The sequence below is a fragment of the Halyomorpha halys genome, unplaced genomic scaffold (assembly GCF_000696795.3).
Source record: "Halyomorpha halys isolate HHAL.00 unplaced genomic scaffold, Hhal_1.1 Scaffold932.1, whole genome shotgun sequence".
Classification (NCBI taxonomy): Eukaryota; Metazoa; Arthropoda; class Insecta; order Hemiptera; family Pentatomidae; genus Halyomorpha; species Halyomorpha halys.
The window spans coordinates 426,965-447,479 of record NW_027115188.1 but is presented as its reverse complement, the minus strand read 5'-3'; the positions used below and the strand labels follow the sequence as shown (position 1 = coordinate 447,479).

Here is a 20,515-nt window from a genome sequence, read left to right as displayed (position 1 = left end):
TTTTTCCATTTAATGTCTACCCTTTTATTAAAATTAAACCATTTAATTTTACACTTGAAAAAAACCTTAATTCTGTTCAATTGACCCTTTGTTATGTTGAAAAAGTAAAATAAATATTTTCTTGGCTCAACTTCATAGTCTTCTCTTTAAAAATGAATTATGAAGTTCTTATCTTTCTGTTGCTTTTGTTTCATAAAACCTGTTATTTGTCTTAAGCCTTTCTTGTCCAAAATACATTTTTTCATGGTTTGGGCATCTTACTTACCTTTTTAGATTCATAAAACCTGTTATTTGTCGTAAGCCTTTCCTGTCCAAAATACCTTTTTTCATGGTTTGGGCATCTTACTTACCTTTTTATAGATTCTTAATAGGGTTGTTCAGGTAAACAAACAACTAACTGTTGTTAATCAGTTCAGCTGAAATTACAATGTTTTGCCTTTCATTACTGGTAATGATTAAACAATTTGAAGTTTGACACAGAGCCTCTTAATATACACTTAATATACACAAAGAAAATTGCTTTATTTAGGCATGCTACCCAAATACATTGGGCTGTCAAAATACATAGCAGACTACACTAATCAATCCATGATCAGACATATATACAATATGTACATTTACATAATATAACAAAAAAAAAATTGTTTTCTCCTACCATTTCCTTTTACAATCAATACTCATTTACACACTAAATACAAATATATTTTTTTTCTATTTAACAATTTCATTCCACTTGACAATTTTATTTCATTTAATTGACAAATTTATTCTCCCTAATTCACTCTCTCAGACCCTCTCCAGTGATCTGCTAAACGAATTTATCATTTGATAGCAATGCAAAATCAAACGAAAGACACAATAGTCACAGCAGTAGATCAGTTTACAGAAAAACAAATAAATAAATAAATTAAAAAATAAAAGTAATAAATAGATTTTTTTAAAAAAGTTAGTTAAAAGAAATACTTGAATGAATAAATAAGTTGAAAGAAATAATTTAATGAATAAATAAGTTAAGGGAATAAATAAGTTAAAACACAAATCGACAGGTTCCAAAACTAAAAAAAAAAAAATAAAACAATGAATAATCTCAGAGCAAATTCCCATGCAGGTGATGATGTATGATTCCCAGGGAGTCCAATATTTTCCACCGAGATGACTATATCCACGATGCTAATACCAAGGTCTTCTAAGAAGCTCTTTGTATTATCTGGTATTGTTCTGCAAGATCCAAACCAGAGGCCTCTCACGGTGAACTCTCTCTCTCTCTGAAGGTCTCGTGGAATTTTTCTTTTAGGAAGAGGACGCATTTTTCATATATTTCTGTCTTTTCCCTTTCTTCTCCACCCACCTGATCGAGGTCATTACTCTCAAATCTCACAGTTAGATGCAAGACCAGAGCCGTGCCACTGGTATTAGAGAATGCCATAATATTAGTGTATCTTACGGATCTGTCGATGAGAATACAATAAACCTCATCAAAGCAGGTGAAGTTTTTTTTTTCAAGGAACTTCATCAATTTTTCTTTGACCCTGTGGTGGCGGCATGTTATAAGGAAGAAGTTTTTGGGACATTTTCCCAGCATATGAGCTAGTGTTTCAGACTCCCTGCTGCATTTGCGACAGAGAGACTCAACTTCTTCTTGCTGTCCACTGGCTCCTGGGACTCCACACAGGGGTATATAGTTCATCTCACTTGGTTAGGGTTGTTCCAGTTGAAAGATATCAAAACAGTCGGTTATGTTTACTATATACGGTAATACAGTCAATTGTTAAATATATAACATAGTACTTATTTATAGAACTAAAAGTAACATAAAAAATTTATAAGATTTTCTCATTTAAAATAAACTATTTTTTCCAGTATATATTCAATAATTACTAAATTATATTATGATTATTATTTTAACTTCGTAACTGATTTGATTATTAAAGTTAGCAAAGGCGGTCAATGGAGGATCTGGGAATTGGGGAGGGGGGCGTTTCTGAGTATCAGGTAAATTCCATACATCTAATGGAAACAGTCGTTATTAATAAATTTAGAGTAAATAATTTAAATTTTGAAATAAAATTTGTTTTCTAATCAAAAACATAATTATTAATGCGCTTGTCGTATTTATTTATAAGTAATAGAAACAAGTTTTCGAGAGATTTTTTTTTAACATTCTAGAGGTAGATCCTGGATCCGCTTTCTTCCTATGTACGATAAAAAAAGTATAGTAGTGTGAAATGCCAGGGTGCCAATAATAAATTGTTTCGAGTTCTAATAACGTATTTTGACTCATATACTTGCTGTGAAACGTATTCTTACAATTAAATCATGCAGGAAAATGCGTAAGTAATAAAATTATTTTATTCTATAGCTGTAAAATTTATCATATCTAATAATTGTTTGAAATTATGTTATATATCAGGGTATATAGTTGATATTTAATTTTATGGCATTTGCCCATTCTGAACCCAAGAGTACCTGCTTCTCACACGCATATCTATTAGCTTTTGGGGTCTCTTTGAAATGGCGAACACCAATATCCTACCAACTGCAATTGGCCCATCCTTTGAAAGCATTCTCACACAACGACTGCTGTAAAGCTCTCACACTTTGGTAGCCCAGATCCACACCCAGTCTATTGGCAAATGCCATGATTTCAGCTTTGTAATTTCATATAGACTGGAATAGGGCATCCGGAAAATTCGACAGTCGCTGGGTAATGGACTAATGCTGCAGAGGAGCTTCCCATTGGTAGTGAATCAGACCCAGTCCTCGATCCCTCCTAGGAGCATATAACATCGCCGACAATGTGTTAGCAGCTAGCCTGATGATGGCCTTAATACTCATTCAGATATTAACATCAATACCCTCCAGGAGGTTTCTTTATTTTTAAATATATAAGCCTAGTATTATTCTCTTCAATCATTAAATACATTTTTTCAGCTTCCTACTCTAGCATGATTAAGTTATATTAAATCTATATCAGGAACCTTGACACAATCAGTATTAGCTTATATTTAAATGAACTTGGAAAAAATAGTTTCTTCTATGAATCATGTATTTCAATACAATGTTGAACAAAGGAGGAACATGTGAATTTCTTTTCTTAACATTGCTAGATCAATAAAATATTTTTTTTAATCTTCATTATTTAATTTGTGTCCAAAGGTTCAAAATATTATGCACTCTTTGTTTTCTTCTTAAGGAAAAAACCAGGAATGACCTTTTATTTGGATAAAAATCAACAACAGCTATAATGGGGCAAATGGGACGATCTCTAGTTAAAATATAACAATGAGGTTCATACAGATTATCAGATAAGAGAGAACACAATGAGAATATTTTCAAGACAAGGCACTCAAACATCACCATTTTTTTTTAATGGGATGAGCATATACCCTACTCCAACCTATTATAAAATATATTAAAACCTTCAATTACAAGTTCATTCAGTTGCAATTTCAGAATTAATAATTGTAACCACAAGAGAAAAATCTTGTTTCTTGTTGATACAGCTATTAAGCTTACTTACTTCATTGGTAACATTCAATTTTGAACATAAATGTATTTATTTGTAACATCAAGATAAAAATTCAAGCTCCTTTCCTAAATATCAGATCTTATATTTATTGTTACAATAATAAACTTGTATTTATATGGGATTTATGTTTTTATGCCATATATAAAAAAAAGACTAATGTTTTGGGGTGGGTGAAGAGTTTTATAATTATTGGAATGTTTAATTATCTTGTTTGGTGAATCTTATCAATTTAATTTTCTACATGGACTGAACCTACAAACATTTAAATATCCAAATCATTTGGATTTTAAATCAAGATTTACGACTTCGAATTCAAATGTCTTAATCCATTAAAAAATGGAAATTTTGATATTTAGATAGTTTAAAATTTTAATTCAATTTTCAGCACACATTAGAGAGGATTGATTAAAATAAGTATTAGGGAATTATAGTATTAAGTATTTTGGAACAAGTATATGGAAGGTATTAATAAGTATTAATTTTCAGTTTTGGGACTTATCGACTAGTAATAGGATCCAAGCTGATAAAATTCAATTAGTTTAATTTTTAGAAATATATAATTAATAGATTCTTGAAAATGAAGTTGGTACCAAAATATAGATAAAAGGTACAGGCAGCATTTAAAATCTTTAATATTGAGACAATTTTTATTAATAATATAATTAAAAGAATCTTACAAGAACTTGATTTTTAAAAGCTGCATTATAATCAAATTTTTAACAACATATTTTTTCTTTTACTTGATAACCTTCCAAGTATTAACTGATCTAATAAAAAAAAATCAATTTTTTTTTTTTTGATAAATGTTTATTAAATTCTGTGTCATTTATAATAAAAATCTTTAGGGTACAAATAAAAAGTTTTGGTCATGATACCTTGCTAAAAATAAAAAAAAAAAAAAAAAATATATGTAATGTAGAGGTCTTATTCCTTTTTTTTTTGTCACAAAAATATGCATTACCCACCTAACCTTGGGTTATTTTAAGATCATAAATCAGAAAGTTCAACTACGCCTATTGGTTCCTGAAAAAATAATATATATCGATAAAATAAGTATAAATAATTTTACGAACACATCTAAAACATTTACAATATAATATTTAAACTTACTGGTTCCCTTAAAGTTGCAGCATAGAAATGACGTTTGCTAATCTAAAAATCAAAATATTATAGTTTAAAATATAATCATTAAACTTAATGAAACAGAAATAACAGTGTCTGTATTACTAAATCAACTTTGAAAGCTGTGTTCCCAAAAAAATTCAGAGTTATGGTACACCAGGTAATAACATTTTCATATTGAAACTAAAAATCATTGGATTTGCAGCTGTATTCATACTCAAATAAGAAATAGTTGTTTAATCAGAAATTTTGAGAAAGTTATAACTTTTCTGAAACATGAACTATCACATTATTCTATACTACTATACTACTACACTACATTATTTTTCCATTTAGCCAATTTCAAGTCCTTGTTCCTGCCATATTTACTGTCATTAGCCCATCCAGTTCTAAGTCTAGTTCTTTATCTTTGAATTTGTTCTACTCTAGGCAACTGATTGGCTTAGTATTTGAGGTCCCTTGTGTGTGTATCACCAAGTGGACCATTAAATTGACTGTGCATAAATTTGGCTCATAACTGTACCTGCCATTCTCAAATCATTAATAACAATACACTAACATTGCGTTGCCTGATGCTGGCTTAATCTTCCAACTCTCTCCATCTTATGTTCTACGGTCCAGGACCCAAGATGACCTAAAACTGCTCTGTGTTGAGGAATCTAGGGAGGGGCTTTATAAACAAAGACAAAGAGAGTGTGTTTCCACTAATAGACGCCAGGACCCACTGCTTCAAAAAAAGTTTCCTGTCAGAGGGGCAGTGTTGCTGTCTACTGTTTTATTTACATACCAAAAAATAAAACCTATTTTCTACAACAATTTCCTTCCTAAAAAATGTTTTATTATTTCCTTTCATTTATTACCTTATTTTATTTGTATTTTATTATTTATATGTATGTATTTTTTTAAATTTTATTGCATCACTCCAATTAATTTAATATTTCACAAACACTTCATCAAGTCCTTTTCTTTTTGGGTCTCTTCTTCCTCTTAGCACTAGTATATTTCTTACTCTCTTCTAAATTATTTGCTTCACAATCCATATTGTTTCCATCTAGGTCTCAATTATAGTGATCTGCATTTAATCTAAGCTATTCTTCATCTACTTCGGTGTAAAAATCTTTAATAAAAAATGTCTTCTTCTTTGAAACATAGTCCTGGGTTACCAGTTAAAGCCTTTAATTCTTGTAACCTTCCATCAATCTCAGCAGGCTTCTCTTTCTGCTTCTTCTTTTTGTCTTGGTTCTTCTTAGCTTTCCTTAACTTGATGTTTGATGTTGAACAGACGTCACTTGTTCTTTCATTGCAGGAGCTTTGTCTTTAAAGTGTTCATCACTCTCTCCTGTGCTTCCTCCCTGGGAAAGGATGACTTTATTCACCTTTTCAATTAACTTGGTCACAGACAGTGGATCATTAGGTAACTGTGGAACCAAAAAATCCTGAAAGTTAGGGTTGTTTTCATCACTTTTGCTACATGTCTTTATTTTAATTTTCCCTTGATGAATTTTATTGGTACTCCTTCCATCTTTCTTTGTTTCTTTGGTTCCTTCCTCCACCAAATACTTATTGTCTCTGGTAATTGCACATAAGGCAAATTCGTTAGCCAAAGATGCTCTATGCTGTCTTCTTGGTTGAGGCTTTTGTGTATCCGAAGGTCCATTTCTTCTATGTCATCTATTATTTTTTTTGTTGAGCCAGCATTCCCTTTTTAGGTGACCTGTTTTTTTTTTTTTTTTACAAATAAAGCAGGCTTTTAGACAAAAGTTTGACCTTTTATGATATGTCTTTAATGCTTATTCATTCCTAAGAAGATTATTCCTTCTTTCAAATGACAAAAGCATTTTCCTTACTTCACTGAACTTAATATTCCTATTAACCTAAATAACAATGACAACAGGATCATAATATGGTGGTAAGCCTTCAATGATATATCTCACCAATTCTCTGTCTGTTAAGGATTTACCCAGTTGAGCGATCTCTTGAACTAAATATTGAAACCTCATAAGATATTCATCCAATGTTTCACCAATGTTTTTCCTGATTTTGACAAGGTCAAACATAAAATCAATCACTTTCTCCTTTCATCAAACGCCTTCATACCTTTCTCTTAATTTTTCCCAAACCTTTTTGCACACTTTTCACCTCTAATTGATGGCAATATATCATCACCAACTATTAAAATAATAGTAGGGAGTACCTGTTTGTTTTTTTCTTTTCCAAGCTGCATCTTCTTCAGCGGATCGTTCTCTATAATTTCTTTGTATGTTCCTTTGCTCCTAAGTACGCTTCAATTTTCATGGTATAGATCCCATCATTTTCTGCAGAAAGCTTTTAAATGCTGAATACTGTGGCGTCCATTGTCCTTTCTGGTTTGATTTCGGTGGTTAGTCCTAAATAAAATCTCTAAGCTTACATACCCGTTAATATACGTGAATTATTCTCATCACTTAATCCTGTTACGCTCTAAACCATGCTCTGTTACCAATTTGTTGTGGAATCTAGGGAGGGGTTTTATAAACAAAGACTTTGCCTTTGTCTTAGTGTTTGTTTCCACTAATAGACACCAGGACTGATTGGCTCAAACAAAGGTTTCCTGTCAGAGGAGTAGTATCACCATCTACTGTTTTATTTACAAACCAAATAATAAAACCTATTTTCTATTCACTAACCCTGTTCTTTTCTGTTATAAATTCTATAATTTCTTATACTGTCTTTTTCTCAAATTAACTTCTTTTTTTCTAACAATTAGAAGTCAGTTTTTTTATTTTATTAAATGTGTAAATGTTTTTGTTATTAAATTTTCTTCTTTTTTTTCTCTCTTATAAAGAATTATTATTATTATCATATATTTATTTTATTTACATATATTTTTTTATTATTCATAATTATTCAATATTTATAGTGTTGTAAATAAATAGGGGTGTCTTTTGCATGAGATTATATCCTCCCCTCTTGCATAATCAATTATTAAACAAAATCTAACTGTTATAATAACCATACAAGGCCCACCAGGCCTTGTAAAAAAGGGAAAAAAGAACCATACTGTTTCTTCAGTCCTTGTGTTACCTGCACAAGGATTGACTACATCCAAGCAGGTAAACTGATATCACCACCAAATTTAACTTGAACTTGAAACATGTGTAAACAAAATTGACAACAATGTCTATATTTTGAATCATAATTTTAATTTATAGATTTTATACTTCAATTTAAGTGAAACGTATTTTATGAACAAAGACTTTTATAATAACCTAGCATTGTTCTTCGGGTTAGGTAATATTTGAGAAAACTGACTAATTTTGTCGAAGAGAAATAACAAGCATTTTTGCTACGTTTCTCAAAGATATATAAGACTCCTGATACTTTTATGCATAATCAAATGTTTTCCCTGTAATACCTATTTGACTGAAATTTTTGCTGTTTCAAGTGCTTTTATATTTCATTTTAATGTATTTATTTTTTTAATTTAATTCTTTACCAGATATTGTCAGAATTTTGGTATCTTATTTAATATTGTCCAATTTTTAATCCAACAGTATAAAATCATTAGCTAAGTACTTTACTGCCCTAAGATGATTTAACTTTTTCAGTAAATATTACTTTGATAAAATCATGTGGTATTACATTACAGAAAACTTTGGAAAGGAATACTCTTGTTTTTAACTCAAACATATAACAAATTTCACTGAATAAAAATTACTAGTTTTGACTTTACTAAATGTTATAGGAATTCCCTTCCTCAATAGATAAACTAATTTATATTAATTATAAACTCTTCTCAGTTTCTGAATTTATATTCTTTTTTGTAGTTTTCCAAAGAAATGCTTGTCTACATATTTATTATATTACCAATGTTAATTCATTAATGTTGTTTTAGCTCAAGATTAATATTTCTATTATGTTTTCCTGAATATTTTACAAATTCAATCCATTTGTAATTTTAATTTGTTTTTATTCATTCAGAGAGATTTAACTCACCGGTTCACAATAGTTCTTTTCTTTAAGAATCTCTTCCTCATTCTTCTTTTTAACAGAATCTTCAGTTTCGTGTATCAAACGGTACACTTCAGAGGTTGACATATCAATCTTTGGAGGCATGTATTTGGTATAATTAACACTGAAACAATATATTAATAAGATAGACAAGTATATTTCTTACCGCTGATTAATTTTGATATGGTTTAGGTTATTAAATCAAAGAAATATTACTTACTTTTCCGTTGAGCCTACAAGAACATCAGCCTGTGCAACTAGTATTCCTTGATAGAATTCTTCATATTCTGCATCTTTAGGATTTCTCCACATTCTTCCTCCTGGAAGAACTATAGGGCGCCTTTGTGGAGTTATAGGGGTAATTTTTTTCTTGATTGGAATAGTTATCACTTCCACATCAGGATCTGGGGCTTCCAAAATTTCATATTGATATCCCTATTAAAAAAATACAAAATTCGCATTCCGAGGCAATAACTGCTGTAGTAATTATCTACTAAGTTTTCTATTCATATACAATATTTAAGTTAATTTATCCTCCTTATTAGATGGATTAGTAAATCATATAAGAATGATATGCTTCCAAATGCTAATTTTTGCATGTTTAGGAAATAAATAAAAATGAAGAATAAATTGACAAGATAGTAATATAATAAATCTTATAACCTTAAAATCATGTATTTAATATGATGTTTATATTAGATTCATTAAAACATATTAAACAAGAAATGGTTTTAAGTACAATTGAATAAAATTGATAAATTAATACAAATTCCAACATGAAATTTAAAACAAGTTTCTATTGAAATATTAGATCTCATAGACTACTAAAATTTTAATACATTCCTCCTTTCAGTATTATTTTTATTTTTTATTTTTTAAAATAACAACAACTACACTAAAATAATGCAGCCACTACCAATCTAACTTGGCCCCCTCCACACACCTATCTGTTTCCTATGACTCCCTTTGTAAAAAAAAAGAGTAACGTCATTCTGAATTCCCATTTGAGCACTCTTATCTAGAATTTTAGTAAGATATTGGAGAGTTGGATAGTTAATCCCCACTACTTGGAGGCATAGCAGATATACTACTTACTTGGCGAACTGAATATAGATATTACAAGAGGCAATTTTTGCTGTATTTTATTTATAATTGTAGTGTTGTTTTTAAAATTAAAATATACCCATTCAGCTATCATAAATAATTCATTATCAATAGTAAGTAATACAATTCTTTTAATTTTTTTTTTATTTATAATTTAATTTTGACTAGATAAATTTCTTGCTGAAGTTTATGAATTTAGAAGATTGATTGCTAGATATATTATTGTGTTCATATTTTGTATTAGGTATGATTTTTACCAATAACTTAAAAAAAATAAATGTTGAAATTTCAAAAATTCCTTTACAAAACATAGAAGCACATATAAGCATTTCTCTTTATTTCATGATTTAATAAGAAAAATAATTCTAAATTAATAAATATTCAGTGGTACAACTTTACTATTTTTATTAATTAATACCATGCAGTGAAAATAACAATATATAAATCATATTCCTTTTATTATATTATTTAAATACATTATTATTTACAATACGTTAGAAATATTTAGATTAAGAACTAACAATAGTAATAAGCATTAGTTAAAATAACTTAATTAGAAAAATTAGCAAGTTAACAATAGTCTTCCTTGATGAATACAAATATATATGGTTATCTACAATATGCTACCTGAATTTTTATTTTAAAGGCGATAAAAATATTTATATATATTTAAATAATTAAAAATTCCTGGGATTTAATTTTAAATTTAAATGCTAGCTTGAACATATACCTTAAATCCTTCAATTTCTACTTGAGTTGTCTCATATTCTTGATGTTCACTTATCTCAGCTTCAAATGTCTCAACAGTTTCTTCAACTGTTTCTGTGATATTTCCTTTTTTATTAACAGATTCAGTTGAAACCACATCTGATTTCACATTTTCCTGAACTGTCTTCCTAGACTCCTCATGAACAGCAGTATCCCGGGATAAGATTTCTTTATTTCCTACTATCCCACGTATTTCTTTACCATCAGGTGTATTAAACTTTTCATAATGTATTGTTTTTTCTCCTGTTTTCAAATTTCCTTCGAACTGGGCCTCAAACTGTTCTTCTTCAACCTATCGTTTATGAAAAAGTTAATATCCAAAACTTACTATGTAATGTAATTATGTGATTAAAAAATAAAAAAAAGCATAACATCATGTTTTTATAGTGAAACTCTATAGTTATAGTATTTCATTTTATTTGATTGTTTGAAGGTTACAGTTTGGTAATTTCAAATACAATTTTTAAGGTGATTCTTACTTTAGTACAAAATAATATGTTTGGCTGTCTTGGACTGATGTATTATTATCTCTTGTTGATATGATTTTCTGTAACTGTTGAAGTTACAAAAGGTGTTGCATTTTGTCTGTGTAAATGTGATATTTTGTTTTCTGACCTGATGGTGCCTTAATCAGTGAAATATTCAGTAGTTATTAGTTTGTCAGTATCTTAAAAACTTTTGGAATCTTCTAATTGTATTTAAGTAATTTTAATGATGGGGATTGAGTGCAAAAACAAATAAATTAGCTTACAAAGGTTTGAAAATAAAAAAAAGAGGATGATCTTCAGAAGTTTCTCATTAAAATGGGAATGGGATAAACAATAACAATAAAGGTACATAAGCATGTTACAGATAAGATTAAGAAGGTTCCAAATCACCTTAGAATTTTATTTTTCATATAAATATTAGATAGGGCAACTGTATTTTCCATGGACACATTTAGCATTAATAAAGTATTTTAAGTTTAGTCATTGACCTCAGAAATAGGAAATAATGGGTAAATCATATTTAATAACAGTAAATTGTTAGTTTAAAATGAAAGGAAGAAAATTATATTTAAGGTATGTCAAAAAAAGTAACCATAGGTTCAATTTTAATTTCATAAATTATTAACCTGGTATGTTCTATGATGAGATGTCTTGGCATCAACTATTTTTGACAACTGTTCCTTAACTGCATGCAACTGAGTTTGAACATCATTTGATACTTCATTTTCTAATGCCTCAATTTGGTACTGTATGTCATAAAGTTGACTGAGCAAATCATTGTTTACAACATTTTTATTGTAAGCTTGATCTGCAGTAGTTCTCTGTTCTATGTCTTCAGCATAGTAACCCTGTTATTAAAAACAAATAAACACTTTTAAACAATATATATATATCAAGTATAAATAGATACTGATCAAGTATAATTGATACTGAAATTGATATAAAAAACTTTTATTTTATTTATTTTCAACCAATGTTATTTTACCAAGGCATAATTAAAGTCTGTTACATGTCAATGCGAACTCCTTTCTTGCTTTAGATAATATACATTAATTAACAAAAAATTCTGGATCCTTTCCAAATATGGGTACTTTGATCGTGATATAGTTTCAAAACTCATGTCAACCTCTATCAATTTTATAATACAAACTTTTCCAACCTGTGAAACTAAGCCTTTTCCTACCATTTCATTAATTTCTACTAAATCATTTATGACCATTTGCTTAATAATGCTACAATATTTAACAATTTACAGGTGAAATTCTAATTTTTTAAAATTAAAACAAAACAAAAAATGCTTAGGTTGCTTTAAAATCTATACCTGCATATATTTAATAGACAAAAATTAGATATTATTTTGAGAGATTTAAAGTGAAAAAAATGCACAGACTTTGCTCACACTGTAATAAGCACTGCTCTTTCAGAAAACAAACAGGATGAAAAACAAAATAATAATCATAAAGATAATTTTAGATTTTTATTTTAAAATGAGCTAAATTTTTAAATTAATTGATCAACAAATCTAAAAATGAATAGGACTATTCCATACCTCTTCAAATTGCATTTCTTCTCTGATATCTGAAATATCCTCTTCTCTTACATCAGCATTTGTTTTTTCAACATCTGAGACTTCTTTCTTAACTTCCATCATTGATTCTCTGATTTCTGAGATGTCCCCTTCTTGTTGTTCAATGTACCATGAATATTTTAATCTATTCTGATCTTCATGTTCATCAGATTCAACTTGAGCTGTAGAGGCACCATTTAAGACTTCTTCAGTTTCATTTAATGATTCGTCAATCCTTAACATCTGGCTTTCTCTTCCAAATTCCTTGCTTGTAACTGAAACAGAGTCCTCATCTCTATCATATTCAATGAAGGAGTTTCTACTCATATTTTCTCTCTCTTCAGCATCTGAACCCCATCTTCCTCCAATAATTTCTTCACCCTTCTCTTCAAGGAAAAGCCACAAAACGGAATGTGAGGGTGGTTCCTAAAAAATAATAATAATAATAATTATGAGCAAACTTGTCTTGATTTTATATAATCATTTTTTAAATTTCATTTCTTCTATTAAGAAACTATATATTTAATAGAAATATTTATTGCCTTTGAAGAAACTAATTTATATTAAATATTAAATAAAGTTTTATAAGGAAACTTTGTTTTAATATAATCGATTAGATCACTAAAGACCTGGGGATTTAATTATTATTAATTGTAATAAACCATTCAAAAAATATACAAACTGGATTTTATGAAATTCATATTTAACTTGTTTTAATCACTAAATTGAACAGAAAATAAAATATTAAATGAACCCACATATGCAATAAGGAACTTACCAAAATTGTTTGTGTGAGTTTTATAAGATATATCGATAATTTGTTCATTCCACAACAAAATGCTGGGCTCTATCTATATCAACAAGTGAAATCGAGGAACACCGTGCCATAAGTTTCCGTTTCAAAATGAAAATTCTTGAAAAAATGATCAATATAGCTAATAAAACACAATATCACAAAAAATGTATAGCATATGTGGGTTCAAATGTGTGTTTTTGTCTAAAAATAGAAATACATTAAAAATATGACTAAGATACTGTCTAAATGGATTTTTTAAAATCATATTAAAGTTATTTGTGACTTGAGCACTTACTGGTGTGGGCTTTTTGGGCCTTTGCCAAGACTTTAGGACTGGCCATTCAAATTTTTTTTCAGGTTGTTTTGGTAAAAACCTTGGTGGTTTGAAATGAAGAAACTTGGCACCTTCTGGTGGTTCTTTTGGAATACTTGGTTTCTGCAGGAATGTTGAAAATCTCTTATTAGGATCTTTTTTCAGCTGAACATGTTCTGGTATTTCTTTCTTTGTGTTTTCATTTTGTAAAAGCTGTAAAATTCATAAGTTAAAAAAAAAAAAAATTTTAATTTAAATTAAAAATAGCAATAAGAAGGAGTTGGTTGGTGGTGCAATCAAGGAAAAAAACACGCTGTAAGGCATAAGTGTATGCTTTCTTTCTTGATTGCACCACTCACCAACTTCTTGAGTTAACATCTATGGTTAATGATTTTTCGATCATTAAAAAAAAAAAAAATACTATATTTGAATAGGAGTTTTACCTTAAATACTTCTGATTTTCTGATGAAGTCAACTTGAGGAAGAAATTTTTTAAAATTAATCCTGAAAAATACAAGTCATAAGTTTTTTACAATCAGTAACCATTATTTTAAAAAACCACTATTTTACTTTACACCAGTCACAATTAAATATGTTAAACTGATAATTTGGCAGAATATAAATTATTTTTATCTGTAAGTTCACAAAATAATTTCTATTTCACAATAACTTGTTTTTTATTTTTGTTTGATACATATCCATTATTTTTAACGATTAGAGCGGTTCTAACAATGTCTCTGGTTTCTTTTTTACTACTTACATAAAAAATAAAATAGAACCATTAAACAGGATAATTGTCAAAAGATGTATCTATAAAATTACTATTTTTGGCATTATTACGACTTAAAATCAGTGTAAAATATTTAATTTAATTTTGAAGAATCCTATCTCTGGAACTGATATATCGTGAGCAATAAGTACATTGTGTCTACAGTTAATATTGATAGGACTTAGAAAGAAAGAAATGTATCTCATCTTATGATTGTTTAGTACCAAGACAGAGCTTCATGTAGATAAGACTACAGTTACAACTTACAATTTGAATTTTTTTAGTAATGTAATGTAAATATTTAAGTTTGTCAATTTAGAAGTTAAAAAGGTAGGGTTATATTCGTCAAGAGGGATCCGTTTATCGATTTGGTTTAAAACCATTATGAACTACAACTAGGGCAGGAAGGATATGGACGTGATGGCCGTGCAGGTGGGGGTGTAGGTCCTCCCAGAGGGGATGTTTCGGAATTTTGTAGCTTCGATTCCCACCTGGGGCAGTTAATATTTATTTTTCGGCAGTCCCGAAAAATTAATCTTGACACTCCTTGATACCCCATACATTGATTAGTACCCGGTGGCAACTCAGGTAGCCACCAGGGGTTGGGAAAAGGACCACTAGGCTCACTTGCCGGACTTGTTCCCCCAACCAAACACCAGTACCAGTACAAGGACAGGAAGGATGGTTCATCATACCGATTACCATTCTATTTTAATCAGAGTGCAGAGATCAAGATTCATTCCATGGGTTCAACAAAAAATAAAATCCAAACTGGTGCCACTTCTAACACTAGGTTGGTAGGTAAAGTAATGCTTAAACACTCTTGACCAACAAGACCTCATGGGGGATCTGGGACAAATGTCATTGCTAATTGCTGATTTAAATTTGCGATCTGAATTTCCTAGTTAGGGAAAGACATTCTTGGCATTCATTTAAGCGGTTTTGTAATATAATAGTTTCCTTGAAGTGATATTCTTTATAAACAACATACTATTTTCAATTAAATATTTCAATAGTAGGGTCCAGAATGTGACAAGCCACAAGACGAATAGAATTTTGTTCAAATTGCTCCTTTGTTTTTCCATAAAGTTATTTATTGTGTTAGTTTGTCTAACATCGCATTTCAAACATATTTGTTTGTGTATTATTGAATCTGAACTGTATAAAATATTATATAAGAACTGTAAAATTAAAAAAAAAAATCATCATGTAGTTTGTCATATTCTTACCTAAGCCCTTTATTTATTTTATGGATCATACTTTAAGTAAAGATTAATAAAATATAACTCATTTAAAATATAATGATTTCGTATAATGCTATCAATATAAATTTAAAGCCAATAGTAAAATTCCAACATACCCTAATACTCCTTCATCGAGAACTTCTTCATTGCCTGTTATAAGCTCTGCAATTTCAACATCTGTTAGGACCCTATCCCCAGCTAGGAGCTGTCCTTTCTCTAAAATAAATATTACTTTGTACAATTTTCGATTTAAATGGTTAAATTTACCTTAGTATTGCAAACACATAATACATGCCCAGGTAAGCATACAAAAATATTTATGTATTATTAATATAATTTACCATTAACACTGTATTTCGGCTTTGACACTGTAGCTGAACTGCCCATCTTCTGCTGGGTGACAGGAGCATCTTTGAAACCATCTCCTGTTGAATTAGCAAATCGTTCGTTTAAATCTACATTATTGATCGAGTTCTGATAATGACCATTTTCTGCATATCCAATATCTGGTGTCTGTAATAAAGATGCCATTGTACTTATGAGATGATATATCGAAGTTGTTTAAAAAAATAAATATAAATTTATGACATACCATTCCTCTTAATGGGGTCATAGGCGGTGTTACTAAACTCCCTCTGTCAGGAAGAGAAAATTATATATTAATTCGAATTGAAAGTAATACTTTAATATATTATATAAGTAATGTTATAAGTTTGAATGTACTTGAATTTGTATTTGTAAATATATTTTTAAAACTAGTTTCACTATTTTTAATAATGCTTTTAAAATGATATATATAAATTATACTTAAATTTAATTTCCTTAAAAATAAATAATGCTCGTCATTATTAAAACTTTTAAAAACTAATAGTATAAAACTCTCTCATTGTTTACAGTGTGGAGGCCTGTTTTTTAAATCTTAATTTATTCTAATTGGTTGACAGCTCTATGATTAGAGTAGTGCCAATTAGATGAAAAAAAAATCTAACTATTCTTAACATAAAATGGTTACACACTTTCAAAAGAACTGATTTTATGCATTTTAAATTTATTTAATGAGAGTTTAAAATATTTTTTTTAATCCATTTATCATTTTTTTAATGACTCCTTAATATCAATATTCAATAAATAATTGCTAGCTTCTTAAATATTATTCTTAAATAAAAATATTACCTCAATACAAGTAGTCTTAAGTGATTTTGTGCCTTAGCAATGCAATTTTGAGCATCTGTATGTGTAAAATTCTTAGTTGGCTGTCCATTTATTTCTTGCACCAAATCCCCAACTTGCACTCCACCTAGTTCTGCTACACTTCCACCTGTGACCTAAAATAAAACTTAGTTCAACTACATAAAACCCTTTGTTTAAGGGTTGAGCCTATTAACCCTTTCAATCATGAAACATTAAGGATTTCTTCATCCTGGTGTTTTCTTAATTATTATTTTTAATAGTTATTAATCATGTAACAGAATACTCTCTAGCTGAGAGTAGAAATAAGAGATCATAATGTAATGTGTAGAAAGAGCCCAAAAGGTTTATATAGTCCTTAATAATTAGTTAGTTTAAAAGTTTATCAAGTCATTTTATGATTGAAACACCCTTTATTAATTGTTCTAAAAGTACAATTAGTAAAATTGTAATTAATATTTTATAGTAAAATTTGTTGAAGACTGAAATGGGCTAAAAATTAAATTGAGTCATGGGTGGAATATTAGATTACACTATGGACTCAATAGTCCAATCAATACATCATTTCATTAAAGATTTTTTAAAAATCGATACTTTATAATGGAATCTATTTAATGAAAATGATTTTATGTAAAAAGTGTTGATAAGAAACTTTGGGAAAGAAAATGGAATAAAAATATAAAAACAGAATAAAATTAGGAAATTTAAACCTCTTCAAGTCTTTTTTAGATTTCTTTCTTAACGGAAGAGTTTAACTACTTGATATATTGCAGCAGTGATTAAATTTCAAAATTTAAAACATAAGTTATTCAAAATGACAAAAGTAACAAGTACAATTAACGTTTAAGAGAGAGAAAAAATAAGCATGAAAAAACAAACATACACTCGGCTTTATAAAACAATTCAATTTCGTTTTTCATTTGAACCCCAAAGCTGCAAATGTTAGTTTAATTCCAGGAGTTCATATTTTTATTGAAAAATTTACACACATATATTTAGCCTTTAGAGTTCAATCAAAAAACTGCTGGAAGTAATATAGGAAATAATAGAAATTAAAATCAGCATTACTATATACACAGTATTGTTTACCTATGCTGACCTATAATTCTGCACTATAGCATAACAAAAATCAATTCACTACATTGTCTATAAAATAATTGTTAAACAGAATATTTTGGTTGTTCTTATTAAGGACTTACACAAACTGACTGAGTAAATTTCATTGGCCAAGTTTAGTAGAAACTATCATATTTTATGTAAAACCATAAATTCAAATGTATAAATAATGAATATATAAATATTTTTAAAATACCTTTATAATACTAAGTGGTGTTCCGAAATCAAGTCCGCCAGTCAATCGAAAACCCCAAGATATCCTGTTATTGAGCCGTTCAAGATGTAATTCTTCACACATTCTAAGAATAAAATAAAATTACAATTATTACCATCTTGAAAATTTATTGAATATAAACTTTTTTCTTCTTGAAAATATCAAATATTTTCAGTTTGTTTCAAAATATTGTTGATTTGTTTTTGGACATTTATAATTTCTTGTTTCTACTTAAATTTACATGTTTTTATAGTTTAACTAAACTTTCAGTAAAGAGGGAATTGAGCATTCTACTGCACGGGCAGTTTCCCATCAGTACGTGAAAGTTTATAAAAATTTACTGCTATTCTTTCCATTGTATGCATTGACATTAGAAAATATAAAACATTTACCTAAAAATATATCCACTTTTCCTTCTTCCTGGGGTTAAGACACAGCCTTGATATCTTTAGTTGTACTACTCTACATTGAAATTCTAGTCTATCACATTCATTGGCACGATTGATTGATGTGTTGCCAAATCAAAAACATTAGCCTGTCATAGCAATGTAGTTTCCCTATAACATAATTAAATTTCTTGAAACGATGAACTTAGATTCTTTAAAATTTTTATGAAAAAAGTTCAAATTTATTTATTACAAAAAAACACACCTAGATTCTTCATACCTCAATCATACGATTTCTAGTTGTGTTATATAAATATATATCTACTAACTTGTTACTTAATTTAAATAATAATTGGCTTTTATATTTTATCATTTAATTTATATTTATTGGTATGATAAATTGAGTTACAATTTTTATATCATTTGGAGTGAATGAAAGGTCATAAGTCATCTATCTATAGGATGTTTTGATTTGGGTCATTGCTTACATCTGACTGATTATATTTACTTCAGGTAGCCTAGAACTAATTTCATTCCAGGTTACTCATGATGTAAATTAATGAAAATGAGTAATACATTGTCGTAATCTCTTTATAATCCATGACCTCGCTGAGGAACCAAATTAAAAGTTACTTTTAATTCATTATCAATTCAGTTATAAATTTTTATTCTATTTTAATTTACAGTGACTAATATATTCTTAATTAATAATAACTAATTTTCATAACAGACTAGATTTCTAGGCGAGTAAAAACCCAAAAATATAAGCAATAAAAAAATGCAACAAACAGTGCTAAAATATGGTATGAAATAGCTCAGTTATGTAATTTTATTTTATGTAATGATACAATTAAAAACTGCTAACAGCAAAATGAATAAAATAAAAATGTATAATTTTCCTAAATTATTATAAGTTATGAGTCGTTTGTTTAATGAAGGAAAAAAGTTAAAACTAAATTGTAGTGACTAATGTACAAATATAATATTTGTATAAGGAAAACAAGAATGGGACATGCAAACTTAATTATTCAAAAAAAGGAAAAAAAAATTTTTTGAAACACAAATAGAACCAAAATAAACCAAGGTGTACAAAAATTTGAAACATAGGTGTTGAAAAATATTAAAATATTGTTAAATTTAAAAATATATATATATTACTATTTTAACAAGTAGTGATACATTAAAATTAATTAACAAATATTATTAACTTGAAAAAATCACTATTTTAAAAATTAGTTAAAATTAATTAACAAATATTATTAACTTGAAAAAATCACTATTTTAAAAATTAGTTAAAATTAATTAACAAATAAATTTTTATATTTTGCTGATAAAAGTTTAATCATCTTTAATTTAAAGAGATTTGCGAGTTTAAAATGATAGTTCAACATCTATTATTCCAAGCAATGCAGCCAAGTTGATTACTTCATGAATTTTTTTACTTTCACTTACATATTATATTGTATGTATTATATATTATATTATACTGGAAGAAGATATCGTGAAATAATTCAAATTGAAGTTTTCTACAGAAATACATATTTTAAGGTCCTCAAGTCCAAATAACCAAGTCTCACAAAATGGTCTGAGTGTGTTTGTGAACATCCAATCTCAGAAAAAAAAGTTATTCCAGTACTCTTTAACCTATGGTTCAGGCCGAGGACCCATGATCTATTGGACCTCCTAACTCATATGATCGATCTCATAAATTTTCAACTTTCTTTTTTAAGAGTATTTGTTATCTCTCAAATATTATATAAAATAATGGTTTTAACTAGTATGTAGTTTATTTCTGTTAATAAACTAAAATTTTCTAAGCTTTGAGCCCCCATTTCTTAAACTTCCCAGTGTCTCCATTTCCGAAATTGCATATTTGAGGTAGGTACATTCTTGAGATGTGACAACTTTTCTGCTAAAATCG

At 28.5% G+C, this 20,515-nt stretch overlaps 2 protein-coding genes and 1 long non-coding RNA gene across 3 annotated transcripts in view; 1 reads left to right on the top strand and 2 right to left on the bottom strand.

The window, feature by feature from the left end:
- Window positions 1-4,434: 4,434 nt before the first annotated feature.
- On the bottom strand, window positions 4,435-18,740 carry LOC106687225 (uncharacterized). Its single transcript, XM_014430984.2, has 15 exons — window positions 18,601-18,740; window positions 18,191-18,293; window positions 16,864-17,015; window positions 16,283-16,325; window positions 16,032-16,203; window positions 15,807-15,906; window positions 14,121-14,181; window positions 13,660-13,890; window positions 12,551-12,994; window positions 11,628-11,849; window positions 10,476-10,805; window positions 8,862-9,076; window positions 8,627-8,765; window positions 4,640-4,681; window positions 4,435-4,552 (listed from the first exon to the last, which is right to left on the bottom strand). The coding sequence occupies exons 2-15, from the start codon at window positions 18,290-18,292 to the stop codon at window positions 4,517-4,519; spliced, it is 2,289 nt and encodes a 762-aa protein (XP_014286470.1). The 5' UTR covers window position 18,293; window positions 18,601-18,740; the 3' UTR covers window positions 4,435-4,516.
- Window positions 9,716-20,515, top strand: part of LOC136796985 (uncharacterized) — a 173,561-nt gene continuing 162,761 nt past the window's right edge. Inside the window, exon 1 of the long non-coding RNA XR_010844782.1 lies at window positions 9,716-9,858. This is a non-coding gene — a long non-coding RNA (uncharacterized lncRNA). The remainder of the gene's footprint in view (window positions 9,859-20,515) is intronic.
- The window catches only part of LOC106687226 (sialin), a 30,022-nt gene continuing 28,143 nt past the window's right edge, over window positions 18,637-20,515 (bottom strand). The window contains exon 11 of the mRNA XM_014430986.2: window positions 18,637-18,765. Within this exon, the coding sequence (XP_014286472.1) occupies window positions 18,747-18,765 (19 nt within the window). The 3' untranslated portion in view covers window positions 18,637-18,746. The remainder of the gene's footprint in view (window positions 18,766-20,515) is intronic.